At 31.1% G+C, this 25,998-nt stretch overlaps 1 protein-coding gene across 3 annotated transcripts; it reads right to left on the minus strand.

Moving 5' to 3' along the window:
• Positions 1-215: 215 nt before the first annotated feature.
• On the minus strand, positions 216-24,384 carry LOC143063323 (uncharacterized). 3 transcript variants are annotated; one of them, XM_076235398.1, is made up of 21 exons: positions 24,254-24,384; positions 21,988-22,076; positions 21,426-21,497; positions 20,516-20,630; positions 19,038-19,093; positions 16,991-17,059; positions 16,317-16,437; positions 15,345-15,409; positions 12,902-12,964; positions 12,176-12,278; positions 11,265-11,326; positions 10,412-10,477; positions 9,285-9,366; positions 6,935-7,186; positions 5,985-6,131; positions 5,239-5,268; positions 3,548-3,691; positions 2,663-2,680; positions 2,188-2,244; positions 831-1,005; positions 216-467 (listed from the first exon to the last, which is right to left on the minus strand). In XM_076235398.1, the coding sequence occupies exons 1-21, from the start codon at positions 24,348-24,350 to the stop codon at positions 296-298; spliced, it is 2,055 nt and encodes a 684-aa protein (XP_076091513.1). In that variant the 5' UTR covers positions 24,351-24,384; the 3' UTR covers positions 216-295. The 3 variants fall into 3 exon arrangements, with proteins under 3 accessions (XP_076091513.1, XP_076091514.1, XP_076091512.1); XM_076235399.1 differs by having other exon boundaries at positions 2,188-2,241; positions 3,548-3,694; XM_076235397.1 differs by having other exon boundaries at positions 3,548-3,694.
• Between the last annotated feature and the right edge of the window lie 1,614 nt (positions 24,385-25,998).

Below are 25,998 nucleotides of genomic sequence, written 5' to 3' on the forward strand. Positions count from 1 at the left end.
GGATTGTATTGTTTCATACAGGAATCTGTGTCCAGCTTTGTCAAGAGGGGGGGGGGTAGGATTCTAATTTTCTTGATGAGTTTTAGATAAATGAACAAATAACATTATTATGTGTAATTTTCGAGACCTTGTATTGGTGTGACAATCAATTACGAAAACAAATCTTCTTTAAAAAATAGACGGTCACTTAACCATAAGAATTAACAGATCAAAGATACGGTATGAAAAATTTATTTTAAACATTTTATTTGAGATATTATATTTGTACATGTATATATATTGTTCTTCGACGTTATTATACTAACGAGGAAGATGAAGGCTTCATGTTGACATTGCATAGATCTCCTGTACAACAAAAATGGCATTCATGCGCATTAGGATTGTTGACAACTCCGTATTGCGTACAGTAGTTATAAGTAGCAGAATCATTAGTCCATTTAGAGTCGCACACTTGTTTTGTTACGCACCTAAAAAAAAGAAAGGCAACACATGTATAATTCACCTCATGTATGTTACTATAAAATAAAATACTAGTATATTCACTTTCTGATATGAATAAAGATTATACCACATAACCTGTTGATTACGATATTTATTCTCCTTTTCTTCTTTTATTCAACTGATATTGTGTATATCATGGCGCTATATGTTGACCTCCTCTACTTAGTGCATGTGCTCACTCGTGTATCTAAATTCAATGTTATTTTGTTTACTCGAATACCAAACAGAATTGCTAAGAAAAATCGAATGATGGGAATCACCAAGACAGCTTTTAGTTCTTTTAAGGTCAAACTAAAACCATAATACTTGAATCAAAATAAAGATTGTACCTTTTAAATACATCTGTATTGCCATTGGTATCTTGATAAACATCTGTCATACAATAATCATATCCAGCAGGACAAACTGAGGTAGAACTGTTACCGTATACATCTCTACTGTAGCAGGGGATCAATTGGTCAATATCTCCACATGTATTGCATGTTATAGACTGTGTTGAGGGAGCTGTCAGGAAATAAAGGTAAAATGTATAGTGTGATTGATTACCTTTATAATAATTTTGAAATTATTTGTTTGTTCTTCATGCATAATTAGATTTAGATGTATGCGTAACTGAAATTGTAGGTTTTTCTTAAGAATGCTATTTGTATTTATTTTGATTTTTAGTAGTTATCAGGCTTATTTTTTTTTAATTTATAATTGTTCTATTTTTATTTTTCTATCCAACATATACCAGGCTTATAATTTAATACGCCAAACGCGAGTTTCGTCTACTCATTAAGTCAGGCATCTTGTAGGTTAATATGAAATGAAAGTTTATGGGATGCAGGTTTTTATAATTTTGATCATATCTATATACGTGTGATAATTGCAAGTATGCTTAACAGAAAACAAGGTTGTATGGTTATAAAAGGTAGAAATCATTAGCATACATGTACTTTTGTGTGTGAACAATATCCAAATCAATTTAGAATTATAAGACAATCACAATTTTCTCCAATTCGTTTTGTATTGTAAACCATAAAGACAGAAAAAGAAACATTAATTGATTTAAATGGACGTTTAGCTATATATAAGAATCAAGTTAAGGAACTTTTTCACTGAGAGGTTTGAAAAATATTAGCAAGGTCTTTTTGTTATTATTTTTTTTCAACCGGTAAACACTTAAAATATTACGATTTCCTGTCTTCTCGAGAAAGTTTATAACACATTTTCTATAAAACAAACATAATAAAGCAGTCACTTTATCGCGCTTTGGTATCTAATGTAAAAAAAAGATGTGGTATGATTGTCCATGAGACAGTTTTCCACAAGAGTCCAAATAACACCGCAATTAACAAATATAGGTTACCGTATGGCCTTCAACAATGAGCACAGCCCATACCACATAGACAACTCATCGGTAGGACAAATGTAAAACAATACGAACGAGAAACTTAACAGCCTAATGTATGTACAAAATATTTAACTAAACAATATGTAACACATCAATAAATACAAAATAGAAGATGTGGTATGATTCACAATGTTACAACTCTAAACAAAAGACCAAAATGGCACAGAAATTAACAACTATACGTCATCGTATAAGTTCGTTTTTTTTTAAATTGACTATCTATCTTGCGTCAACAAAACGTGACAAAGAAATATATTTATACCAACATGTGGACTTGTTACAACACTTACCTGCTGCCGTTGTTCCTACTGGTTGAGCAGCTGGTGCAGCTGTTGTGGTAGGGGCTGCTAATCACAAAAAAAGGTAGTCATACAAACATTTTTGTTCTTGTAGATTTAATAATTATTATATTGAATCCAAAGGAATCAAATTACTATATTGAACCTTTATTTTTAACTTTAATAAAACAACTTACATATGTCGTTTTGTTTGTGTAGGCCCAATCCCTTACGTGTGTCCCAGTATATGATTTCGGCGAATGAATTTCACTTATTACATGATTTTTGCTTTTAATGAGCAATTTAATATATCAGTTTGTCAACCAAAACATCAGTATAAACGAAAGAACAAATGCACAATGAAAAACTAAAACACTACAAGATGTGTTTTTGATATTTGTGTTATTAGGTTGCTGTTGCTTTGACATATACTCATGGTTTCCTTGATGTAAGAAATATTTCAACATAAGGAAAACGAACTACTTACTCTGCACCTGTAACGAAGCTGTAAGAGATATCATTTTTAAATTTATAGTTATAATTCAGGAATAAATTCTATAAATTGTATTGATTAATTACCTTTGCATCAATATCAAAATGACCTAGAATCTTTATACAGAGGTATACACATTATATATGAAATCCCTTTATTCGTGGATGAATTAAGATAATACGAATTTAATCGATTTATTGAATTGATAAAGACTTGGATTTTATCTTCTCGTAATGCTATAGCTATTAACGACTCGGAGTTCTTGTTGTTAAAACCCATTTCCTATTTTTTTAACATATGCTCATGCAGGACTTAACATATTTAAAATACGCTTGTTTTTTTGTTGTTTTTTTTTTTTGTTGTTTTTTTTTTGTGTTGCAGTTTCCATCACAAGACAATTTTGCTTGTCCTTCACCGAATCAGCCTAAATAAAATTATGTAATAACGTATCCGTCTATTAATGGTTAAAGGTGTTTTTTTATGTTTATACATGTATTCATCTTTATGAGACAACTACATTAATAACTATGTGACTAGTTGAGCAGTCTTTGGTTTTCTATGTTTTATAGTACTGTTTTTTGTCTGTTTGTCTTTTTCTATTTTAACCATGGCGTTGTCAGTTTACTTTTAAATTGTGAGTTTGCATGTCACTTTAGAAGCTTTAGCATCTCCTTCAGTGCAGGTGATAGATAATAAAGCTATATTCTAAACATTTTGTAAGTGAATTTAATATTGTTCGGGTATTCGATATCACATGTACTTAAAACAAATTGTATGAGCTTGTTTCATTATAGTGTTACGTTTTCAAGCAAATTATTAAAACCCCAAGTAGGATGACGTCCTTTTATTCTCCGTATAATTTATAAAAATGTAACTTACCAAAATATTCAGCACACTTGTTACATGTCTTAGCGCATGTGGAGATAACAAAAGCCTGGGATACAGAAGCACCACAGATATTGACTTGATACTGTGAACATCTGACGTCATGATCGATACAGGTCGCTTGTGTAGGAAGGCTTACTGCTAATAATGTATAAAGATTACAATGATTTAATCCGTTTCGGAACCTAATTGTCACGTTTTAACATGTTTCCCGTAGTATATTATAGTTTAGGTTGGATGTGATTTGTTTTATATTACAACTATATCATGCAAACATAATTTGAGGCATTTTCGAGAGTTTCTTGTAAGTAAGGAAAGTATGAACACAAAATAACAAAACCTTTTTTTTTTTTCATCAAAATTGATGACAGTCTGTAAAACTGACAGAACCACACATTCTTCTCAATAAAACCACGGAACGAATGGAATACAATTGAATATTTATTCAGCTTTTTCTACAAAAGTAAATTGAAATTAAGATAATAAAGACGATTCTTTTTGTGATATTTTTGACGAACAGCAGTCTTCGTATTTGTTTTCTCGTAGTCATAAGCTATATTTACATATTTTTAAGAGTTTATTAACCTGCAGTTATATTATAGTGAATGCTACTTCATAACAAGAGAAGAGTGAACCTGTTGCCTAGGAGAAAGCCACCGAAAAAGACAAAATGACACATAAATTAAAAACAACTCTATACTATAAGAAAGAAAAACAAGTACGTTTTCTATCACGCCATAATGAAATGATGGCATTGTGATTCTATCTTGTTGATAGCAACGTAGAAATGCGATGTTGCTTACGATGAAGTGCGATGGCTTACATAAACTATATCTTTAATGATTTTCATGTTACCATGTCGATGGAGAAGTCAAAAACTCTTTACGAAGGAGCATTTCGCTAAACCTGTTTGATTTAAAACAATCAAGATAAACATCCGCCGTTGTATGTTTATTTAAAACAATCAAGATAAACATCCGCCATTGTATGTTTAGTCCTCAATGCAAAGTTGAAATTAACCTGATACTGCGAATACTGTTTGGTTAGTCAAAACGACACACAATCAGCGAAACATGTAAGCTGTGCATATAAGGAATAAGAGAGACCACCTATATTATATACTACAACTGAAGAAGATATTGAATGTTTGATATTTATATACTTACTTATAATTCTTATATGATTTGCATATCTATAAATACGTGATTTAGATTGGTCAATTAGAATTTTTCTCTTAGTTTACACTTCTATAAACCATTTTTCTCTAACTCACAAGCTTAACATAAAAGTCCTGTACAGTTTGTGAGTTAATTGCCCCGGTTTACTCATCAATAACCCCTAAAACAAATTTGTTTAATCCTATAATAAAAGATCAAACTCTGATTATAACTGAACATTATATGTTAATCTAAACTATCAATCACGCGACTTATAAACCATGGGACATTAACGAGAGGAACATCGCACTTCTACACGGACAATCACACTTAAGTGTGACCAAAGTACTTCATCGATCTTCAATTCTTACATTTGCTTGGCTACTTACGTTTTTGCTGTTATTTAGGGTTTACATCTTCAAGCCTTTTCTGCAGTATATTACGCAATTATATTGTAAGCCATTTTCATTGTCGTAACTAGCCACTCAAATTAATTTATTAACTAAATATAACTAAACTTGTCCTTACCACTTATGGGTCCAGATGTGCTACCACCACCTATAATTGAAAAATATGAAAAATTTATTTTATTATTGTATAATTTCCATAAATATTAATTATACATTTCAAATAAAATGTATTCACAAACATGTATAACACATGTCATTAATTTAAGAAGGGAAACAAAACCAATGTAAAAAAAAAGTTATGGTATGCATAGACACTGCATAAAATAGCCAATCACAGAGGTGTCGGTAATACGTCCGAAAAGATGAATTCAACTTGACAATAAAGAACCTTGTTTATAAAGTTTTATTGTAAGGAACTCGTTTTTATAATAGAAATAATTCGTTTCAGGACAGTAGTCTCATTGTCAATCATACCACATCATCTTTTATATAAGATTGTCGTTTTAACCTGGAAATACACATTTCAAATTTCAAATGCCGCCTATGAAATTATGGCAGATGGTATTAGATTAGAATTTCACAATTTGAAAAAGTATAGCATTCTTTCTATAAAATCAGAATGGAACGTCGACAACGACATTACCGACATCTCATTACTAACGATCAGCACTTTTTTGCATATAGCATTCAAATAAAGTCAATTTATTTTACTCAATTAAATTTAAAAACAAAGACACAAATTCAAACAAACAAACAACCCCGAAATAACAGTGGTATACGTTAAGGAGACATGATCAATCCCTGAATCAATTAAATAATTATATTGGTTAGATAATCATCATTATATCAAAGAAAGTTTCTTACTTGTACATATTTTACAATAAGAACGACATCTTTTGTGTGCAATGGAATGTAAGGTTCCCGTTGCAGCAGTGCACAGATTATACATCATCTCGTACATCACACAAGAAAAATTGGCATCTTCATCGTCAGCACAAGACGGGGTAGTAGCTACCAATAATCAGAAAAAAAATTTGTCATAGATGCAGAGCTTGACATTTTTGACGACAGACCAGTGCATGCATGTAAACATACATGTATAAAACAAATTATCTAAATACTGTTTAAAATTAAACTAGCACTTTTATAAAACGGCTAGACAAATTAAAAAAAATCATTTTGTTTTTTTGTACAGTAAATTGTGCTTTGTTATATTAAGTATCTAAGATATTTGATTTTAAATCCAGAACTTAGATAGCCAATGCCAAATTTGATTAAGGTTTAAACTTGACTGTTGAAATGAATTGACAGTTTATATTTCTTTAATGCTTGCTATCTATGGCTATTATAAATTACTTATAATTTGAATATTTCGATATATTCGAACGAGCAACACGAATAAATAATACAGTTAGCACACGGAATTTTCTTCTTACTCCATATTTACAGCTAGTTAAGTGTCAATTATCCCTTATTCATTTGAAATAAATTTTGCAGAGAAAACAAATAGGCAACTGAATGGTGATAAATTCCACTGTCATTTAGTGACTACAATGGGAAAACATAAAAACACAACGAAAAGCTAGAGAAAATTATTTGGAACGATTCAAATTAACACAAGTTTATTACAAAATTATTTTAATCGACATCATTCTACCAAAATGTCCTTTTATTCTGATACGGATATTTGCTGCAGAAGAAAACTTATGCGAACAGTTTAAATATAATTCATTCTACAGGGGAAAAAAACCTTTTTGTGCTTACTATTACTCTGCAAAAGATTAACAAATTAATATTTAGATGAAAACACATACATGGTACAACTGTTGTTGAGTTCATCATCAGTATTGTCGATGTGTTCGATAGCATTGGTGTCGCTGATGAGTTTGATAGCATAGCTGTTGTTAGTGCGTTTGTTTGTGAAGCTGTCGGTTGGTTTGTAGTATTAACTGCAGCTGCTGATGATGAATTATACATTGCAGCTGTGGTTGGAGCGTTTGTTTGCATTGCAGTTGTTGGCTGAACAGTGGTTGGTTGAGCTGTCGTTGGTGCAGCGGTTGTTGGTGCTATCAGAGCAAGGAAATAAAATAATATATGTAGGAATATGTTTTGATAGTTACATAAAAATACAATAATAAGTAATACAATTACAAATCAAGCCATACATAGACGAAACTTTGATCTTAAACAACTCATTGGTCAACCGCTATTGATATTTTAGTACCATGGCAGTGTTTCTTTTCGTCAAACTTTAATAGTATTCATGTATGTTTTGTTATATACAGAATGTGTGATTGATGGAAAATCATTGGCAGTTTCTTCATCGTTCATTCAGTACAAACGGGACGGTTTAGATTATGATTTTAAATCACATAGCCAATTGTATACTGTTTTTTCCTAGTACTTGTATAAACCTCTTTATCACGATTGTCTTATTTGACTTCTTTACTTTTGTTAACACGCTTAGGCTATATGACAATGATGAATTTGTTTTTAAAAATATATGTGCAGTGAAAATCTTTGTCATTAATAAATATTGGGATATGGAATAGATTTTGTTGAAAAGAAAAATAAATGTAATTAGCATTCCCTTGGAACTATATGAAACTACGATATATGAACAAAATACGGTCGATCAAGATATTTGGTAATCATTTGATGCAATTGGAGTATGAAATAACTGATCAAGGAATAAAAGTGACAAATAAGGAAGAAAAACAATTGCGTTTGTGTTTCATCCTTGTTCATTTAACTATGCAAAAAATATTCAAAATTTGTTTTCATTCTTTCTCAACTTTTAAGTCTAATATTCCCGAGTGTTGCATTTTGACTGATTTTGAATTAACGTTGTAGATGATTAGTGAATTCTTGTAGAAGACGCTAAATAACACCGCCGACGAAACCAGACGTACTCATTTTGGAGTTCGTTGAATTCAATCAACTTTTATTAATTATTATTTTTTTAACGTAACATTATCTTGATTATAAAAAAGAAGATGTGGAATGATTGACTATGAGACAACTGTCCACAAGAGAAAAATTGACACAGACATTAACAATTATATGTCACCGTACGGCCTTCAACAATGAGCAAAGCCCATATCGCATAGTCTGCTATAAAAGGCCCCGATATGACAGTGTTAAACAAATCAAACGAGAAAACTAACGGCCTTATTTATATAAAAAAAAAATGAACGAAAAACAAATATGTAACACATAAACAAACGAAAACCACTGAACTACAGGCTCCTGACTTGGTACAGACACATACATAAATAATGTGGCGGGGTTAAACATGTTAGCAAGATCCCACCCCACCCCCTAACCTGGGACAGTGGTTTAACAACACAACATAAGAGCGAACTATTAAAATCAGTCGAAAAAGGCTTATCTCATCAGATGACAAAAAAAAAACAAAAACAAAAACAAACAAGTGGATGCGGCCGGGTTTGCTGTAATAATTTACTTAGTTAACAGCTTTAAGTTAGTATCCCTCATGTTAGCTTACCTAATAGTTAAGGGAAGCACTTTTTGATAAGATATTGTTTCTCCATAATATTTAGTATTCATAACATAATTCATTCACAAAATATATTTGAAAATTATTGTAACTTAAATATGTTACCTCAAAAAGGTTCTTTAAATTGATTTGAATTTAAATTATTGAAGGAAATATTTTTTGTATTCCTTCCGAAAATGAACAGGACAAATTTTTGTCGATAATTTTCTTCTCGCGTTCGGAAATTTGTACAACATTTTTTTGTTTAATTCAAGTAGAAACAAGAAGAAAGCATTGAGCTCAAATCTTCCAACTGGGAATAAACTCAATAAAAGCATTGAACTCAAGTCGTCCAGAAGGGTTTAAAATGAACACCAAGTATACTTTAGAATGTAAAAGTATCAGTTTCGGAGAACAGAATCAATAATTGCGACTCCATTATTAAACCATACTTCGTCAGATTCGTTTAATGTAATTTTGATTTTCGTGTTGACATTTACTTGCCACGTACAGACCGTAATTGGTGGTGTTAATAGAACATATATGTTTGACAAATATACAAGTCTTCTTTTATAGCAATCACAATATCAACAAAACAATATGAAAATAAGGATGTGATATGATGCTTAACCTAAAAAAGCAAGAATAGATAATAATGTATATACCTGTAAATTGACCAAAAACACATTGTTGTGTAGTACAGATGCAGCGTTGATTAAAATAAGGTAAATGTTGACATTCGATTGACTGCAAATGAAAATATAATAAACATAGTAAAATAGTTATCAAAGGTACCAGGATTATAATTTAGTACGCCAGACGCGCGTTTCGTCTACATAAGACTCATCAGTGACGCTCATATCAAAATATTTATAAAGCCAAACAAGTACAAAGTTGAAGAGCATTGAGGATCCAAAATTCCAAAATGTTGTGCCAAATACGGATAAGGTAATCTATGCCTGGGATAAGAAAACCTTAGTTTTCAAAAATTCTAAGTTTTGTAAACAGGAAATTTATAAAAATGACCACATTATTGATATGCATGTCAACGCCGAAGTGTTGACTACTGGGCTGGTGATACCCTCGGGGACGAAACGTCCACCAGCAGTGGCATCGACCTAGTGGTTTAAATAGTTATCAAAGGTACCAGGATTATAAGTGTCTTTATATAATTTTATTTTGATGTGTCGTATGTAACAGTAGTGTAAAGTAAAATCACAAAAATACTAAACTCCGAGGAAAATTCAAAATGGAAAGTCCCTAATCAAATGACAAAATCAAATAATAAAACACTTCAAACGAATGGACAACCACCGTCATATTACTAGTAGTGTGCTACTGTTCAAAAGTCATAATTCGTATTCCCGATTCCGTCCTCTTTTTATCTTTTGTAACAATTCTTCAAATTACTTGGATTTGACTTGCTTGAAGATCAAGACGAGTGAACATTCGAAAGTTCGTGCCACATCAAGTGTGTTCTTAAATATCAAGTTAATTCATTATGCATTTTATTACAATTTTTCATTTTAAAGGGTTATAATAAAGAACCGATATCTTATTTAAAATAGGATGTGTACTTTATTTTCTTTCATTTTTGATAAGAGGTTACACAAATATCGATGAAAGTAAGATAACTTTCGGTCGTGCGACTGCAGTGCATTTTTTAAACCTTAAGAGCAAATATTGTTTGAGATAAAATACACGAACAGCTATATGCACTACCAATAGCTAAATGCATTATACAAAGTATCACATTATGATTTTAAACTACAGTTATATATATTATACTTACACCCGTGTGTCGATCCACACAATGTTTTCTAAAGTGGCCATTATGTTCATGGAAGATTTCGCACACCTAATGAAATATAGCACAATTTATTATAATCATAACAACTAAAGACACACTCAGTACCGTTCATTTCGCTTGTTAGGTTTTAATTTGCCATTAAACTTTTCATTTATATATCAATCTTCTGCATATGAGTTTTTTTTCAAAGGGACCAAACATACATTATTTGTTGTTGTATTCTTCTATATAAGGACAAACTTAACTTTCGAGTTGACCTCCGAAGACCTCAGATGGCCACATCAGGGATATAAACATAAATATAGATATAAATAAGATAGCGAACTCGTGCAATTGGACTGTTCTATGTCTGTTAAACTTCGTATTATACATCAACAATATATGTTAATCGTAATTTTTACCTGTATAAGAAGGATTTTTATGGATCGAATCAGTCAATCAAATGATTAACTTTTTTTCACTTGGCACGTACGATTCATGCGTTATTAATCTGTAGATAAATGGTTAAACTGAAAATTCACATGAATACGGATTCAATGAGATAGAATTTTTCACTTGCAAGTGAATAATTCATCATCAATGTTTTTAGCTTATATTGACAAAATTGAACCATACAGCTGGGTGTTAAAAAGCAAATATTTATTTTACTAACAATCCTATTTAACATTTTGTATAAGTGTCGTAGGTAGTTCCCCTTTAGGAATTCCGATAAGTAATTGATTCAATTAAGTAAAGATTATCTTCATAACCACCTGGTTGTGCGCATAAGACTGATATATAGCTTGATTTGAGATATGAATGCTTTAAAAGTACATCGATATGAATACTTAATTACCTGGTTTGCCTGACAAACATGATCATCATGATCTGCACAAATAAGTCCTGTAACTTGATGTCCTATAATATAAATATATTTACATAGACCATTAATTTTCAAGTACAATAGTATTATTCATACTATATATTATCTGTCTATAATAAATTAATGCAGTGTCAGTTTATTTTCGATCTATGAGTTTGACTGTCCCTGTGGTATCTTACCCCTCTTTTAATGGAATTTAATGCGAATGACATACAAGTGACAGGTATAGCTAGCTAATAATATAGGTTTAATCCATTATTTTCTACATAAGAAAATGCCTGAACTAAGGAAAGAACATTACAGGCGTTTTACATTAGCTTAATGTGTTTGAGCTTTTGCTATTTGATAAGGGACTTTCTGTTTTGAATTTTCCTTTGAGTTCGGTATTTTTGTTATTTTACTTTTAACTCAGATAATCTGGTGCGTTTATTTGATTGGACTGTTTCTTTAAATAAGGACAAAGACAGAACAACCACAGAAATACCTTCGCAAATTGATATATCAGTTAAATGTAAAATGCAAAACGCAGCTATTTCTCTATATATCAAAAATAAAGCTCTAATTAGATAACTGATGTTCTAATCCCGAAAATGCATGTTTTTATAAATTTACTGTTTGTGAAAGTATGAATTATTAAAAAAATAAAGATTGTCTTATCATAGGCAAAGATTAGCTAAGCCGTATTTGGCACCACTTTTTTTAAAATTTGGGCCCTCAATTGCTCTTCAACTTTATAATTGTTTGGCTTTCTAACTACTTTGATCTGAGAGGCACTGATGAGTCTTATGCAGAGGAAACGCGCGTCTGTCGTATCAAATTATAAGCCTGGTACATTTGATAACTATCAAATATTAAAATCAGGTAACAATATAATAATTAAATACCTGAGACAAGTGAAATGAGTGTGTGGTCAACACAAGTTCTTGTGTCACAGAAACAACGTTTGCCAGCACTCAATAAATTGGGTAAACAATGTGGTGTGTGATGCTGAAAATAAGAAAAATAAAATACAAACAGAGTGTTTGCTAACTAAAGGATTCATTTATGAAATATGCAAATAAAATATTTATTTTTAGTAAATTATAATTTTGTGAATAACCGATGCATTTGCTTTTTTCTTGGGTAGAATGTTTTACAAAGGTACAATGTATTACCGTATCACAAATTACTTCAAAATGAAGCAATAATTATTTTGAAGCAATAATTATTAATCTGTTCTTGAATACCCATACTATCACTTTGTTCCTTATCTTCCGTTTCTAATGCATCATCCTGTCCTGGGATTATTGTAATTTGTTTATCTTAATCTTAACAAATTCAACTTTAGCCACATCATGAAACAACACATAGGAAACAATATGACATAAATTATTATTTAAAAGTGGCGTGAAGATCGAATGACAACAGAGATAAGAGGCAAAAGTAACCATAATTTATTTGTTGTTGTTCTAATTTGATAGAATTATTCTAAGAGTATTTCATTTCCTGATATATTGATTGTTTCATTGTTTTATGCATGTTCCTGTTGCTTTTAAGTTTGTCCTGACGGTGTTTTTGTTTGATTTTTATTGTTGTGAACGTACGTCATGTTGGTATATATGAATACTTACATCCTTATGGTCTTCACATCTCAAATGTAAATGTTGGTCCCAATTCTCTTCTATTACACATCTCTGCAAAGGACATAATTAAACATATAAGCATTTTTTTTAATTTTCATATTGATGAAATATGAGATAAGCTTGTACATTTAAAAAAAACAACACGATTATGACATAAAGCATACTCTTTTCGCATAATGTGACTTCTCAAATTAGAATTATAACCGGATAAGTACTAAAATGAGCAACATGGTGGAATCCACATGTGGAGCAGGATTTGCTTTCCCTTCCGAAAGAATTCCTTTTCAACCCATATTTTGGAGTGGTTTGTGTTGCTCGGTCTTTAGTTTTCTAGGTTGTGTTTTGCGCACTGGATTTCTTCTGCTGGCTCTTTTCTTTTTTGGCTATGGCGTTTTTAAATTATGAGTTAGATTGTCTCTTTGGTATATTTCGTTTCTCTTTAAAAAAAAATTGCCATAATGTTTGATGCAAACATTTTAAATACTCTTTCTTGGAATGATGTAGTTATAGTATATTGGCTAAAGAAAATATAAGAAGCACATAGGTCGGTGCTTTGTGTCTTTTATTATTTGTTTCTGGAAATATTTTGTAAAGCGTATTGTAAACCTCTTCCTAATCGATTGTTTTCTTTTGTGCTGTTAAATCTCTATCCTATGTTTTGGTTATGATAACCGATAGCGGCCTAACACATCTGTTTTATACCCTTTTTGTCATGCTTGTTTATTTGACGCGTACTAAGCAGTTTAGGTTTTTTTGCATTGTTCATGTTGTTGAAGGCAGAACGGTGACCTATATTCATTAACATCCCACCCATTACTCCACATCTCAATGTATTGTCAGATAACAATTAATCATCCTGTATATTTCTGTATAATTCTTGAATATTGGTAAGTTTCTAATATATTAAAATCGTTCATATTAATTTTGTACATTACTTGTTAATAAAAGGAAGGGTTCGTTTTATACTTATTATTACTACTGTTATAGTATCATTATTTACTTGTATTGTGATAACTTGATGTTATTTATCTTAATTCGTATCATTTCTTTATATTGCTGTAAACCAATTTCTTTTTCGCGGAAACTTTTTACGCAGGTGGTTTAAGCTAGGTTCACACTGCCGATCATATCAACTCGGTTATCCCGATTGTACAAATTTCTACGACCAAGCAAGACTTAATTCTTGATCGGGCCTTTTTAAGACTTCTACCCGACTACTTTACGACTGAGCACGAACATAACTCGACCATTCACTACGCCTTGATGACTCCATCACGACTCAAACCCGACCACTAATGTAAATAAATACATATTCGATAAATCCGACCAATTCACGATCTCTACAAGATTTTGACTCGACAAGCTAGACCAAATCAACTATACTCAATCTCAGCCTGATCTCGACCATAACAGATCGAATCAATCGTAAAGGGGTCGTAGGGAAAGTCGAGCATTGGTCAGGTATGTGCATTCAGCATAAACGTCTGATTTTTTTAGTATATCACCCACTGCAGCAGAGGAGGCATTAATGATTACCCTACTCCGTACGTGAGAACATATAAGTAGGTCCAAACAATTAGTTTCCGTTCTCTAATTTTATTTTGCCTCCACCAAATTTTATGAAACGTATACACAATGATTAATATCATTCAACACGGATCAAGTGCAAATTTGGGTGACATCACTTTTACTGTTCTTGGTTAATTACTCTTTGTAACGTTATATGCAAGCTGGAGTTTTATCTCATTCTGTGTCCCATGGACACATTCCCCGTTTTTTTGGTTAGATTCAGGAGTTCACAGAAGGTCTGAGTAAAATTAAACATCTAAAATATTTACATAGAAATAAAGCAGTTGGATTATCTGGCATGGAGGTTATACTAAGAGCTCAGAGAAGACAGGTTAATAGCTGTGACGGAGCTTGAAGAGGTGGTAGAAGACGATCAAAAAGGGGTAGACAGCTAAGTCTCTGGATTAGTACTGATGTCCGATATGCATAAATTTTACCATCCCCTTTTCCTTGCTTTCTAACAAAATAAGCATACATGTACTGTTTGTGTCATATATCATTGACATGTCAAAAACTCTCGGATAGAAAGACAGATTAATGACGACCAAGGTAGACCACCCCGAACATTCTTGTCGATTGAGTCAGACCAGTCTCCCGATCGCTTAATTTGTCTTGATTGAGATTGATCGAGTTGGTCTGATCGGCAGTGTGAATCTAGCTTTACTTTCTCTTTTTCCAGTTATACTACTATTGTTGAGTCAAACAAAATTTAAAATATAATTTATACATCCTCAACATTTTTCATTCGCGTTATTCCAATCTCCAACATATTAATTGCCATAAAACCTTTTTGATTGATATTGTAATTATAATTATTATTAACATTTACTGTAATAGTTTCTAACGATAATTAATCAGATACCTGATGACCACTATGACAGACATGATCTCCACAAAGCAATTCTTGGTGGTGAGCATGAGGTTGAACTGAAAAACAAAACAATTGAACCCATACAGCGCAAAAATATCTGTTCTAGCCATGTCTCTATAGTGTCAGAAATCTGTATTACTAATTAACTGACAAAGGTCAAGTGGAACAGTTGAACTCATCGCTACCTTAAATTGTTGATCAATATTGTGCTTACATACGACCCTGTTCTCTAGTCTTAAATAGTAAATTACCAAATACAGCCGTGTTTTCCCTGCATTAAAAAAACGACGGGTGCAACATGTAGAATAGGAATGGTTTACCCTATTTAGCCTCTTAGTTGAACCCGGTTTTCGGTCGAGTCGTGTTGCTAAGTCGTTATATTAACATATTACGTTTATGTTTTGTGTTTTTTGTTACTAGTATTTGTAATTTTCGTCGTTTTAATGTTGTCCATTGTGTAGCCCATTGATTTCGAACTCTCTTTTTTATGTATCATCCCCGGTTTTCCCTCGGTTATTGTTTGCTACAAGATTTAGTTACATCTCGGTTGATTGTTGAGATTTGCGCATCGGTGGCTTGGTATAGACTCTTACATTAAAAAAGATATCTTGTATTCATTTCAGAATATTTAGTTATCTAATCCCTTATAATTGGTTTTATTTATTTAATTTCAATTCTACGGTATCCATGTAATCTTTTTTAACTTTAGAAAATTCACTAATAGTTCAACTTCTTGTTTCTTTTTTGATTGACTACACTTTATGAATGAGGGACTAGGGAAATATACATGTTCGCGATCTAGTTACATCTCAAACTTGTAATACAAGCGTTTGCCGAATTCCTAAAGTTTTTTTAATAAATAATTCCTTCGCTTTTCGACTTATTTAGCATTCTGGTAAACGTAACATGTCACATAACGAATATTTTATCTATAGCTGTACATCATATAAATGTAATAGTCACCTTGATTTTGTTGGTATAGGTTATTGTATAGATTAGTGTTACACACATCATTTCTACAATAACAAGGATGATGTTCTGTCGGTAGAGTTGTACAGCCAAACTGTGGGTTAGGGTCGTGATGCTACAGAAAACAAAAGATTATATAGACAACATGCTATTAAGATTTCACAAAACATCCGATGCTTCAGGTAGATAAAAAAAGTGTGGGAATGAATCTCGTTTATACATGATATATTAATAGACGAAAATAAACAAATGTAAAAGCCACGATAAAGTTTTGTTGGTTAAGAGAATAGACACAAAAAGAGATAAGATAATAATTCCAATGTTATAAAAAATTCAAAGGAACATGATTGATATAATTTTATAGTATTGCTATTTTAATGTTAACTTAACAAAATGTATAATAGGTCAATAAATCTTATCAGCTGATTATTCCCTGGGTAGTCAGTGGACTGTAACAGGGTACACCAAGAGACGCTTGAAATCTTGATAGTTTTTGTTACAATTATATTGGATGAATACTATTACAATGTTGTTAAAAAAAGAAAAAGAAAACAAAAGTGTTGTTGGTTGTTTTGGTCAATCAATAATTTAACCGTTCATTAAAATATCTTTAAGAAAAGATTCAATAAAATTGAAGAAAAAAATGCGTTCCACTTAAAATATCTTACCGTGGCTTCATGTTCCGGTATACAATGTGAATGAAGTCTGCCTTCTTTGTCAACATCATGTTTGCATATCTGAAATAATAATATTCCAATTAAAGTCAAACAAATAACATTATGGCCTTGACATAAAAAAAAATGAAATTGGATAAACATGAAATTGCATGTCATAACCAGCAAGTTCTGGCCAAGGGAAACTTTTGTAAACTACATATGTATCTGTCCGTAATGCTCTTTTGTTTATTTGTATTGTAGTCCTGTCATGTAATGTTATCAGTTTAGTGTTATATTTAACAATGCCATAAAGCGGGAGGTTTGGCTAGCCGCAAAACCAGGTTCAACCCATCATTTTTTGAAGATGTCCTGTACCAAGTAAGGAAAATGGCAGTTGTTGTCATATATTTCGTGGTTTGTGTGTCTTGAATTGTCGTTCTGTTTTTTTTTTTTTTTTTTTTTTTGTTGCAATTAAGTGTTTCTCTTGTTTCGTTGTTTTCCTCTTATATTTTGTGTTTTCCTCAGTTTTAGTTAAAAATCCGGATTTGATTTCTCTCAATTGATTTGTGACTTTCGGTATGCTACTGTTGACTCTATTAAGCACAGAATAAATCAGAGGTTCGAAAGTAACTGACAGCTTTTAAATAAATCTATTCCCAAAATGACTTATATGATTTGTTCTTAACAAAGACCTCATATGGAATATACTTATACCACTTAATGTTATATTCCATTGCTAACGTTTCCATTAATTTTTCATTAATAGGTGTGTGTTTGCTAACACTTAAGCTATGTAACCAAGGGTATATATATGACACAAGTACACACCCGTGATATCGCGGGTCCGTGACTGAATTAAAGTATATAACTATGCCTAAGCCTTATTTTAGTAATTAGTATTGTCATCTGATAAAGTCATGTCGATTATAAGATAAAAAGTTTTCTCTGCTTTCAAATCTTTCTGTTTGAACCCGTCGACCTGGAACTTATCAATTATTGGTAATATTAATTATTTGGAAAACAAAAGGTCCTGGCTATCCAGGAATGGAGTATTTTTTAATCAACAGCATTGTCCTATATTAGTTATCTTAGAAAGTCTTGCTGATTGCTGAATAAAACTACAATAGGGAACAATTTGACAATGATTGAATTTAGTAGTGTCAGCCCTTTGATTATGACCCGTGTATATAGCAAAATCCTAAATACACCGTTTGGTGGTGCACCTGTCAAATGCAGAACGTACAGATAAGGTAATAGCTAACAGGTGAATATACTATTGGTATCGGTATCGGATTCGACCCGGAACTTGTTAATTATTGGCAATATTAATTATGTGGAAAACAAAAGGGTCTGGAGTGGTGTAATTTTTAATCTAAACCATTGTCCTATATTAGTTATATATAGAGTTGAATTCTTTGATTTGTCGTTTTTACCCGATGACAGCTGACAAATTGGACCTCGTAATTTTAGTATTATAGATTGACAATTTGAACTTACAATTAAAACCGTATCTTTACTTTTTACGTGCAATGTGTAAAAAAATTATTAACGTATTTGCCTTAATTTACATCAGTATTTACTTTTATAAAGAGGAGGTTTCTTTTTCAGTTAAAACAAAATTGTATAAATGATATAAAGTAAAATAACATAAAAACTATCTTTTAAACCCATTTCAATGTTAATGACATTGTTAAACACTTAACAGAGATATGAATAATCAATACCTGTTTTAAATTGTTTGAATTAGAGTTTGTATTGTATTATCTGATAATAAATATTGCTTTTGTAGGAGGTAGTTATCTTACTATCCGAATATCAAAACCACAATAAAGTGTATTATTTTTCCCATCATAAAAAGAATACGAGAAGGATCAGTTTAGGCAAGAACAGACATTATGTAGAACAATACTTTCTTTTACTGTTAATGTGTGTATTTCACTCCCTCAATTATTTATTGGTAGTTACATATTTCTTGATTAGAGTACCTACAATGTTGATAATTGTCTTATTTTAAGCATAACGGCTGAGTTAATTACATCTAAATTGAACAAATGCTCACCTCATCGTCATGCTTACATATTTTATCACCGCATTGGGTCAGTGAATGGTGGCCAGCTACAAAAAAAAATGATACACATGTGAAAGACTTATATGAATCCTAATATGAAACTATAACTTTTAGAGTTAAAAAAAAAACAACATACAAGACAGGTTCTGAATCGGCCATTTTGTTTTGATGAAGTAAAACATTTAAAAACAAGATTTTTACAACTAAAATTGAAAATAATTCAGATTAATTTCAAAAAAATATTTTCTTATAATTTTATCGGAAACAACCCATTCATGTATAGGTCGAAGTTTGTCGATTAAGCTTTATAGAATACCTTTGTAACATATGACCACAGTTACGATTGTCCTCAACACAATCTCTTGTTACATTTTGGATTACTACGATGGACATGAGTGATGGTGTTTAACTTCTAGATCATCCCACTTGTAATTAGTGGGGTGCGTAATGCTGACAAATTGACTTTTTGTGCAGTGTTTTATTGACATGTTGGTCTCTTGTTGTCATTCATTTTTGGGGGGTGTTTGTCAGGTTTATTTCGACGTATTAGTTTTGAATATTTTCTTATTTTCTACTGCCAATTGGTGTTTTTTGCTAAGATGCAAAATGAACTATCACCTAAAAACCAAGTGTATTACTGGCTTTTAAAAAGTAAACATCTGGTACATAGAGGAACCTTGAACAGTTATATCATGTTTAGAGGCGGGATTGACGAGAAATGCAGGTCGAGAAAAGGTATGATTTCTTTTCAGTAATAACGTATGTTCGTACCCTATTTGAATAACTGTTATGTTTGAATTCTCATTGAAGTTATTCTATGAAGAGTATAATCAGATAAGTAATTTAGTTATAACCAATTTTCTGTCATAGTCAGTTGGTTATAAATAAAGGCAACAGTAGTATACCTCTGTTCGAAAGTCATAAATCGATTGAGAAAAAACAAATGCGGGTTACAAACTAAAATTGAGGGAAACAAATAAAATTAAGAGGAAAAAACAAACGAAATGCAACACATACAGAAACCAACTATAAAATAACAATGCAATTTTCATGACATGGTGCAGGACATTTTAAGACACAATGGTGGGTTAAACCTGGTTTTGTGGCAAGCCAAACCTCTCGCTTGTATGACAATGTAAACATAACACTAAAATGACAACATTACATGACAGGACTATAATACAAATAATTGGCAGAACATACAGAACAGAGAAATACACAAATAAACAATACAATAGAACATGTAATTAACACAGAAGATTACAAGGAATAAACCTTAAAGAAGATACAATGTTTTACATTATTTCAGGAATAAATACTTTCAGTTTTATCCATTCGTTTGATGTGCTGTTTTTTTTTTTTTTATTTTACCATTTGATTAGGGACTTTCCTTTCTGAATTTTCCTCGGAGTTCAGTATTTTTGTAATTTTAATGTTTTCATGTTATTATGATACAATTTAAAACCAACCTTTGGCAAATTGTCCTTGAGGACTGACATGGGTTTGCATCTGTTGGATGCAGGCATGTGTGTTACAAAAACATTCGTTTCCATCCAGTAGAGTTTGTGGACACCCAAATACCAACTAAAGGTGGAGAAACACATTTCAGTAAATTATTTAATAAAAATGACAACTTCAATTTCAAACATTTCTATTTTAATAGGTTACAGTGAGTTGTTGGACCGAATTCATTCTATTTAGAGTATCTATAAAGAATTGAATATTCGAAAAAAAATAATCCATTCTTTGTCCGAACAAAAGAAGGCGTGTCATTCAAAATCTGATTATACGTTGTATGTATGAGCAATCATTTAAAAACTGACTTATAGTGCCTAACAAGATTGTGTGACGTTGACGAAATTGACGATCGTATTGATTTTGGATGTCAAAAAATAGACAGATCGGACATATTTTGACTATATTTACTGACTACTTTAAATTTAGTTTAGGATTAATTAAAATTAATATATTATCATGTTTTTGGTGATAGTATATTCGAATAGAATGAATGACGGTACACATTTTTATAAAGTACTTCAAGTTTCAACTTGCACTTATCTCTTAATTTGTTTTATACATAAATCTAGAATTAAGCACTCTTTTCTGCTCAGTGGAACATTATATGCTTCTCCTTCATTTTATAAATGAACATGCATTTATATTTGTATAATATTACTACAGAATGATGTCCAACGAAGATAGTCGTTCCTTCCGGTTAACATTTTTCTTTTTTCATAGGTTGTTTTGTTTTCGAACATTATGTTTACATTAAACGCATAATTTCTTTTTTTTTAATCAAATTAACACTAATTAAGGAATATCTAAATCAAACAGAATGTATATCACTCCATAATGAAATTTAATGTCTGTATAACTTACTCCATGAGGTAAATGATGGGACGACATACACTGACCATCAATAGTGCCGCCCATGTTGGAAACTCTACACAACTGAAATAAACAGGATAAAAATTCTGTTAAGCCCGTTGTTAGTTGGATTGTGTTAATACATTTTTGTAACTAGACAAAACATTGGTTAACAAACGTTTTAATTTCGTTCCTTGAAAATAATACTCGAAACCAACACGACGGGGATAGTCAGAACTACCCTATAATTCAAACAATTAAAAATTAACTCCTAGTTCCGATACGTAACTGTCCTACTCATTAATCGCATTAAGAATTCTAAACATCTTAAAAAACGAAGTCTTGTTCTAACAGCATTTTCTTATCAACAGAAAGCACATCAAAGCGTTACATTTTATAATGTTTTAGTCAGGGATTTTTGTTGTTGTTATACTGAAGAGTTACAAAAGTGATACATGTTGAAAAACTAAGTAGATATATACTGTGTTTTCTGTAAGAAATAAATTGAGTCAGGGGCAAGATGTCTCGCAATAAACTAATTGATGAACAGACAAGCATTATATTCAATAGTTACCTCGTCGTGATGACATTGGGTTGCAAAACAGGTTAGGTCATGATCTACATGTACTTTGTGGTCATCATCGTGTTTTGCTGATGCTAAAACTTTATAAATTCGGTAATGATAATATCATGTTTAAACAGAAGATGTGAAATGATTGGTAGTCAAACAAATATCTACCAAAACACATTGATATTACGTGTATGTCAACGTACATCATTTGACAATAAAGAAAACATAAACGTAATTCAATCAGATTCAAAGTAAGCTTTGAAGGGCTAAAATTAATATTTACGTTTTAGACGTAAATGGTACAATGATACCATGAAAACAACAGGCGAAAAAAATGTACAAAACTCGAATGTTTGTTATAAATAATTACCTTCAAAACATTAGAAAATAAGAAATTTCACAACGGAAACATATCACCCCCAATGACGAGTCTCATGCATATGAGAGGTTTAGCAAGCTACAAAACCATGTTCAATCAATCATTTTCTACATATGAAAAGTGCCTTTACAAATTCAGGAATATGACAGGTGTCTTCCATTCGTTTGATGTGTATGAGCTTTTAATTTTGCAATTTGGTTACGGACTTTCCGTTTTGAATTTGGCTCGTTTTGGGGTATTTTTTTTATAATACTTTTTATTGGTGAGATATCAAACGGAAGTTGGCTCAAACTTGGTGCTGTTCAAAATAAAGGAAAATATAACAGAATTTAAGCACTTAAACAAAAATGGCAAAAAAAAACAAAATTGAAACGAGAAACAAGAAAATAAGAGTCGGCAGTGCACTTTAAAGTTAGAAAATTTACAGTAAACGCTGTCATTATGATAAGATTCAGGTATTAGTTGGAAAGAGAATCATGCGTGTATGTTATATACAAATATATCATGTCCTTGTCCTTCTTAAATCAATTCTGACTTATGTGAACGGCAATGACATATCTAATCTATAGTTTAGATTCACCCACTTGTGTACCTTATCTCTTGACCTTCTTTTTAGGTGAATGTCTACAGAATTTACAAACAATTGATAGTTTTGTCATTGTAAGTCAAGAATTTGATCTGCATATATTTTTATATATCAAACAATAATATGTCATTCAAAACAACAGTTTGATGACATTGGAAATACTAAGGCTTTTCTACTTTAGGAATATATTACCTTAGCTTTGTGTGGCAAAAGTTTAAGAATGTTTTATCCTTAATACTCTTCAACCTAATACTCAATTTGACCATTTTAAATTTTTTATTCGAGCGTAACTGATTGGAAGATGAAACGCGCGTCTGGCGCAAATATAAAATTTTAATCCTGGTATCTATGATGAGTACATTTCCTTATCCAGAGTAAGAATCATTGTTTTTGTATTTGCTTAATAAATCAGAGATTAAATGATAAAATTAATTGAAACTTGAAAAAAATGGTGTCTGTTATGTGTAGATGATGTTTTTTTTTTTAAATTGCTGTGGTAATCATGGAAACTACCCAAAAAAATGAAAATATTTCATTGACCTTTGAACTTGAATATTAATTTTCAAATTACACAAAAAATAAATCTATATGTACTAAGTGGATTCATTTTAGTCAGTGTAAAATATATTTATGTTATATTATATAGCTATAATGAGTCTATATTAATTATCGTCACCTCTTTCCTTCGGAAAATGTTCAAAAACTTGGAAAATGACTGAGATCGGCACCATTAACCAAATATTTTCTTGTTTGAAATGCCATGGTATATTAGAATTGAGAATGAAAATATTGAAAATATCAAAGAGACATTAACCAAACTAACGAGCTTAAAACCAAATCATTCACTTCAGAGTTTATGATACAATTTAACTAAAATATCAAATTCAAGGTATGTTAAGACCGTTAAAACCCTAACAGTTCACCGCAGCGCAGCGGTATCCATCAAGAAAACTGGTCCTTTCATATGACGAAGGCCTTTAAAAGCAATGTTTTGAAATACTTTCGTTTCATGGATATGCTTCACATTGTTGAAATGATAATTTAAGTTAATAAATTAACTCTCTCATATTAAATATTTCTTTTATCTAAGTTTTATTAGTTTTCTGAATTTAATTTCGTTAAGGAAATAAGTTCAGGGGAGATAAGTTATATCAATTTGAATGTGTAGTTATAATGTAAAATAGGGTCATTTGGTTTTAAAATAAACAAATAAAAGTATGCAAATTATAATGGCGGTAATCTCAATACATACTAGTATCTGATTCAATAATAAGACATTCACAATGCATTATATATTAACATACCAACAAGAGCATTGATGAGTCCTACCGTGAACAACATGATGACAGGTCTGTATGTATTGTCCTTAGTATCGCCTACAATTGGTAAGATATACACCATATACGTATTGATCTAGTTCTTATCCACTCACAAGGTTATATTGTCACGCGTTTCAGTACAGAATTTACAATTCAGTCAATGAACAATACAAACTTTCACCTTCACATAATTTTGAATGACCAAAGAAAAACAATATCAATTCAAAGGTTACATACGCATGCACTAAGAAATGGACAGTTGAAATGAATGAAACTATACAAACCTAATTGACAATACAATGGCTGCAAGGAATTGCTAAAATCTACCATGAATATTTGAAAAAGGAGATGGCATTTGTATTATTTATCAAATTCAGTTTATATAGCGGCTCAATTAATCAAGTATTAATACAACCTTGATTTTCATTTTTGGAGTTTGCGCGCTTTTTATGAAGGCTGAACCAACAATGCGTTTTGTACAAACTCCAAACACAGATGAAAAAAATCTGTAGAATTGTTAAAAGCTGTTGTCTCAACCTAAACATACATTTAAGAAAAGCACCATGTGCAACTAGTTTTATCTTATGAAAAATCAAAATGTGTACTAACATTTACAAATATCATTATTAATAATGTGAAGAATTTTAAGATTATCAAAGTTACGTTACCATCAAGTCATGCGTAGTACAAGTGACATACTTTTCAACATATTGAAGGCGATCACTAAGAGGTAGAAGAAACAGAAGTATAAGTAGAAACAGATACTCTATTATTACTTCAAATTTAGCCAATACGAACCGTTGCTTTTGAACTTCCATGTTAGGAGCAACACTCTCTCATGAAAATAAAGAAAGGGAAATTCAATCTAAGAACATTGTATATCAATATCACTACAAACCAGTAAAAGTCTGAAATGGCCTATATCTGTACTTGACTGTACTGATTTTTACTCGACCAGTCTGAATTCGTCTGAAATTTACTATAGTCTGAATTGTACTTAACCATTTTAAAGGCGTCTGAACCATGCTCGACCTAGTCTGAACCATACTCGACCAAGTCTTAACCAACATAGACCTATTTTTTGTATCTATACATTGTATTGTATCAATTTAGGAACTGGAAATTTAAACAACAATTTCAAATTATTAATGTATTCGTTATAGCATTTAAAATGTTACTGTCACAATAAACATATAAGTTACGCATAATGATATATAACCTTCAAAATAAAAATAAAACAAGCTGATCAAATTATCTAAAACTGAATTGTGACTAATATTTTCAATGATATTCAAAAATTTTGAATCGTTCAGATATATTTCATTGTTTAATACCGGACAATGTTAATCATTTAAACTTAACCCTAGTATAGATTTAAAGTGTCAGTTGAGTAAAGAAAATAATGCAGTGAATTTTTGTTTTACAATAAAATACATATACATGTAAAATAGTATACAAAGTAACTTAATCAATTTAAATAATGACACATTTGTTTTGTAAAACCATGAATTTATAAAATCATTAAAAATAAACTTCCATAGCAATCCTTGATAACCTTTTGAAAAAGGACATGTATTCAAAAGTTGCAGTAATTTAAAAAAAAAATATTTATTTCATTTAAATCTAAACATTTGTTTTAGTCAAAATTAAAGATATGGCATACAAGACGCACTTAATAAGACTTAAGTACATCAGTACTTGTGTGTTTTACAGGTAAAAAGAAAACCCTA

Source organism: Mytilus galloprovincialis, chromosome 2 (genome assembly GCF_965363235.1).
Source record: "Mytilus galloprovincialis chromosome 2, xbMytGall1.hap1.1, whole genome shotgun sequence".
Taxonomy (NCBI): Eukaryota; Metazoa; Mollusca; class Bivalvia; order Mytilida; family Mytilidae; genus Mytilus; species Mytilus galloprovincialis.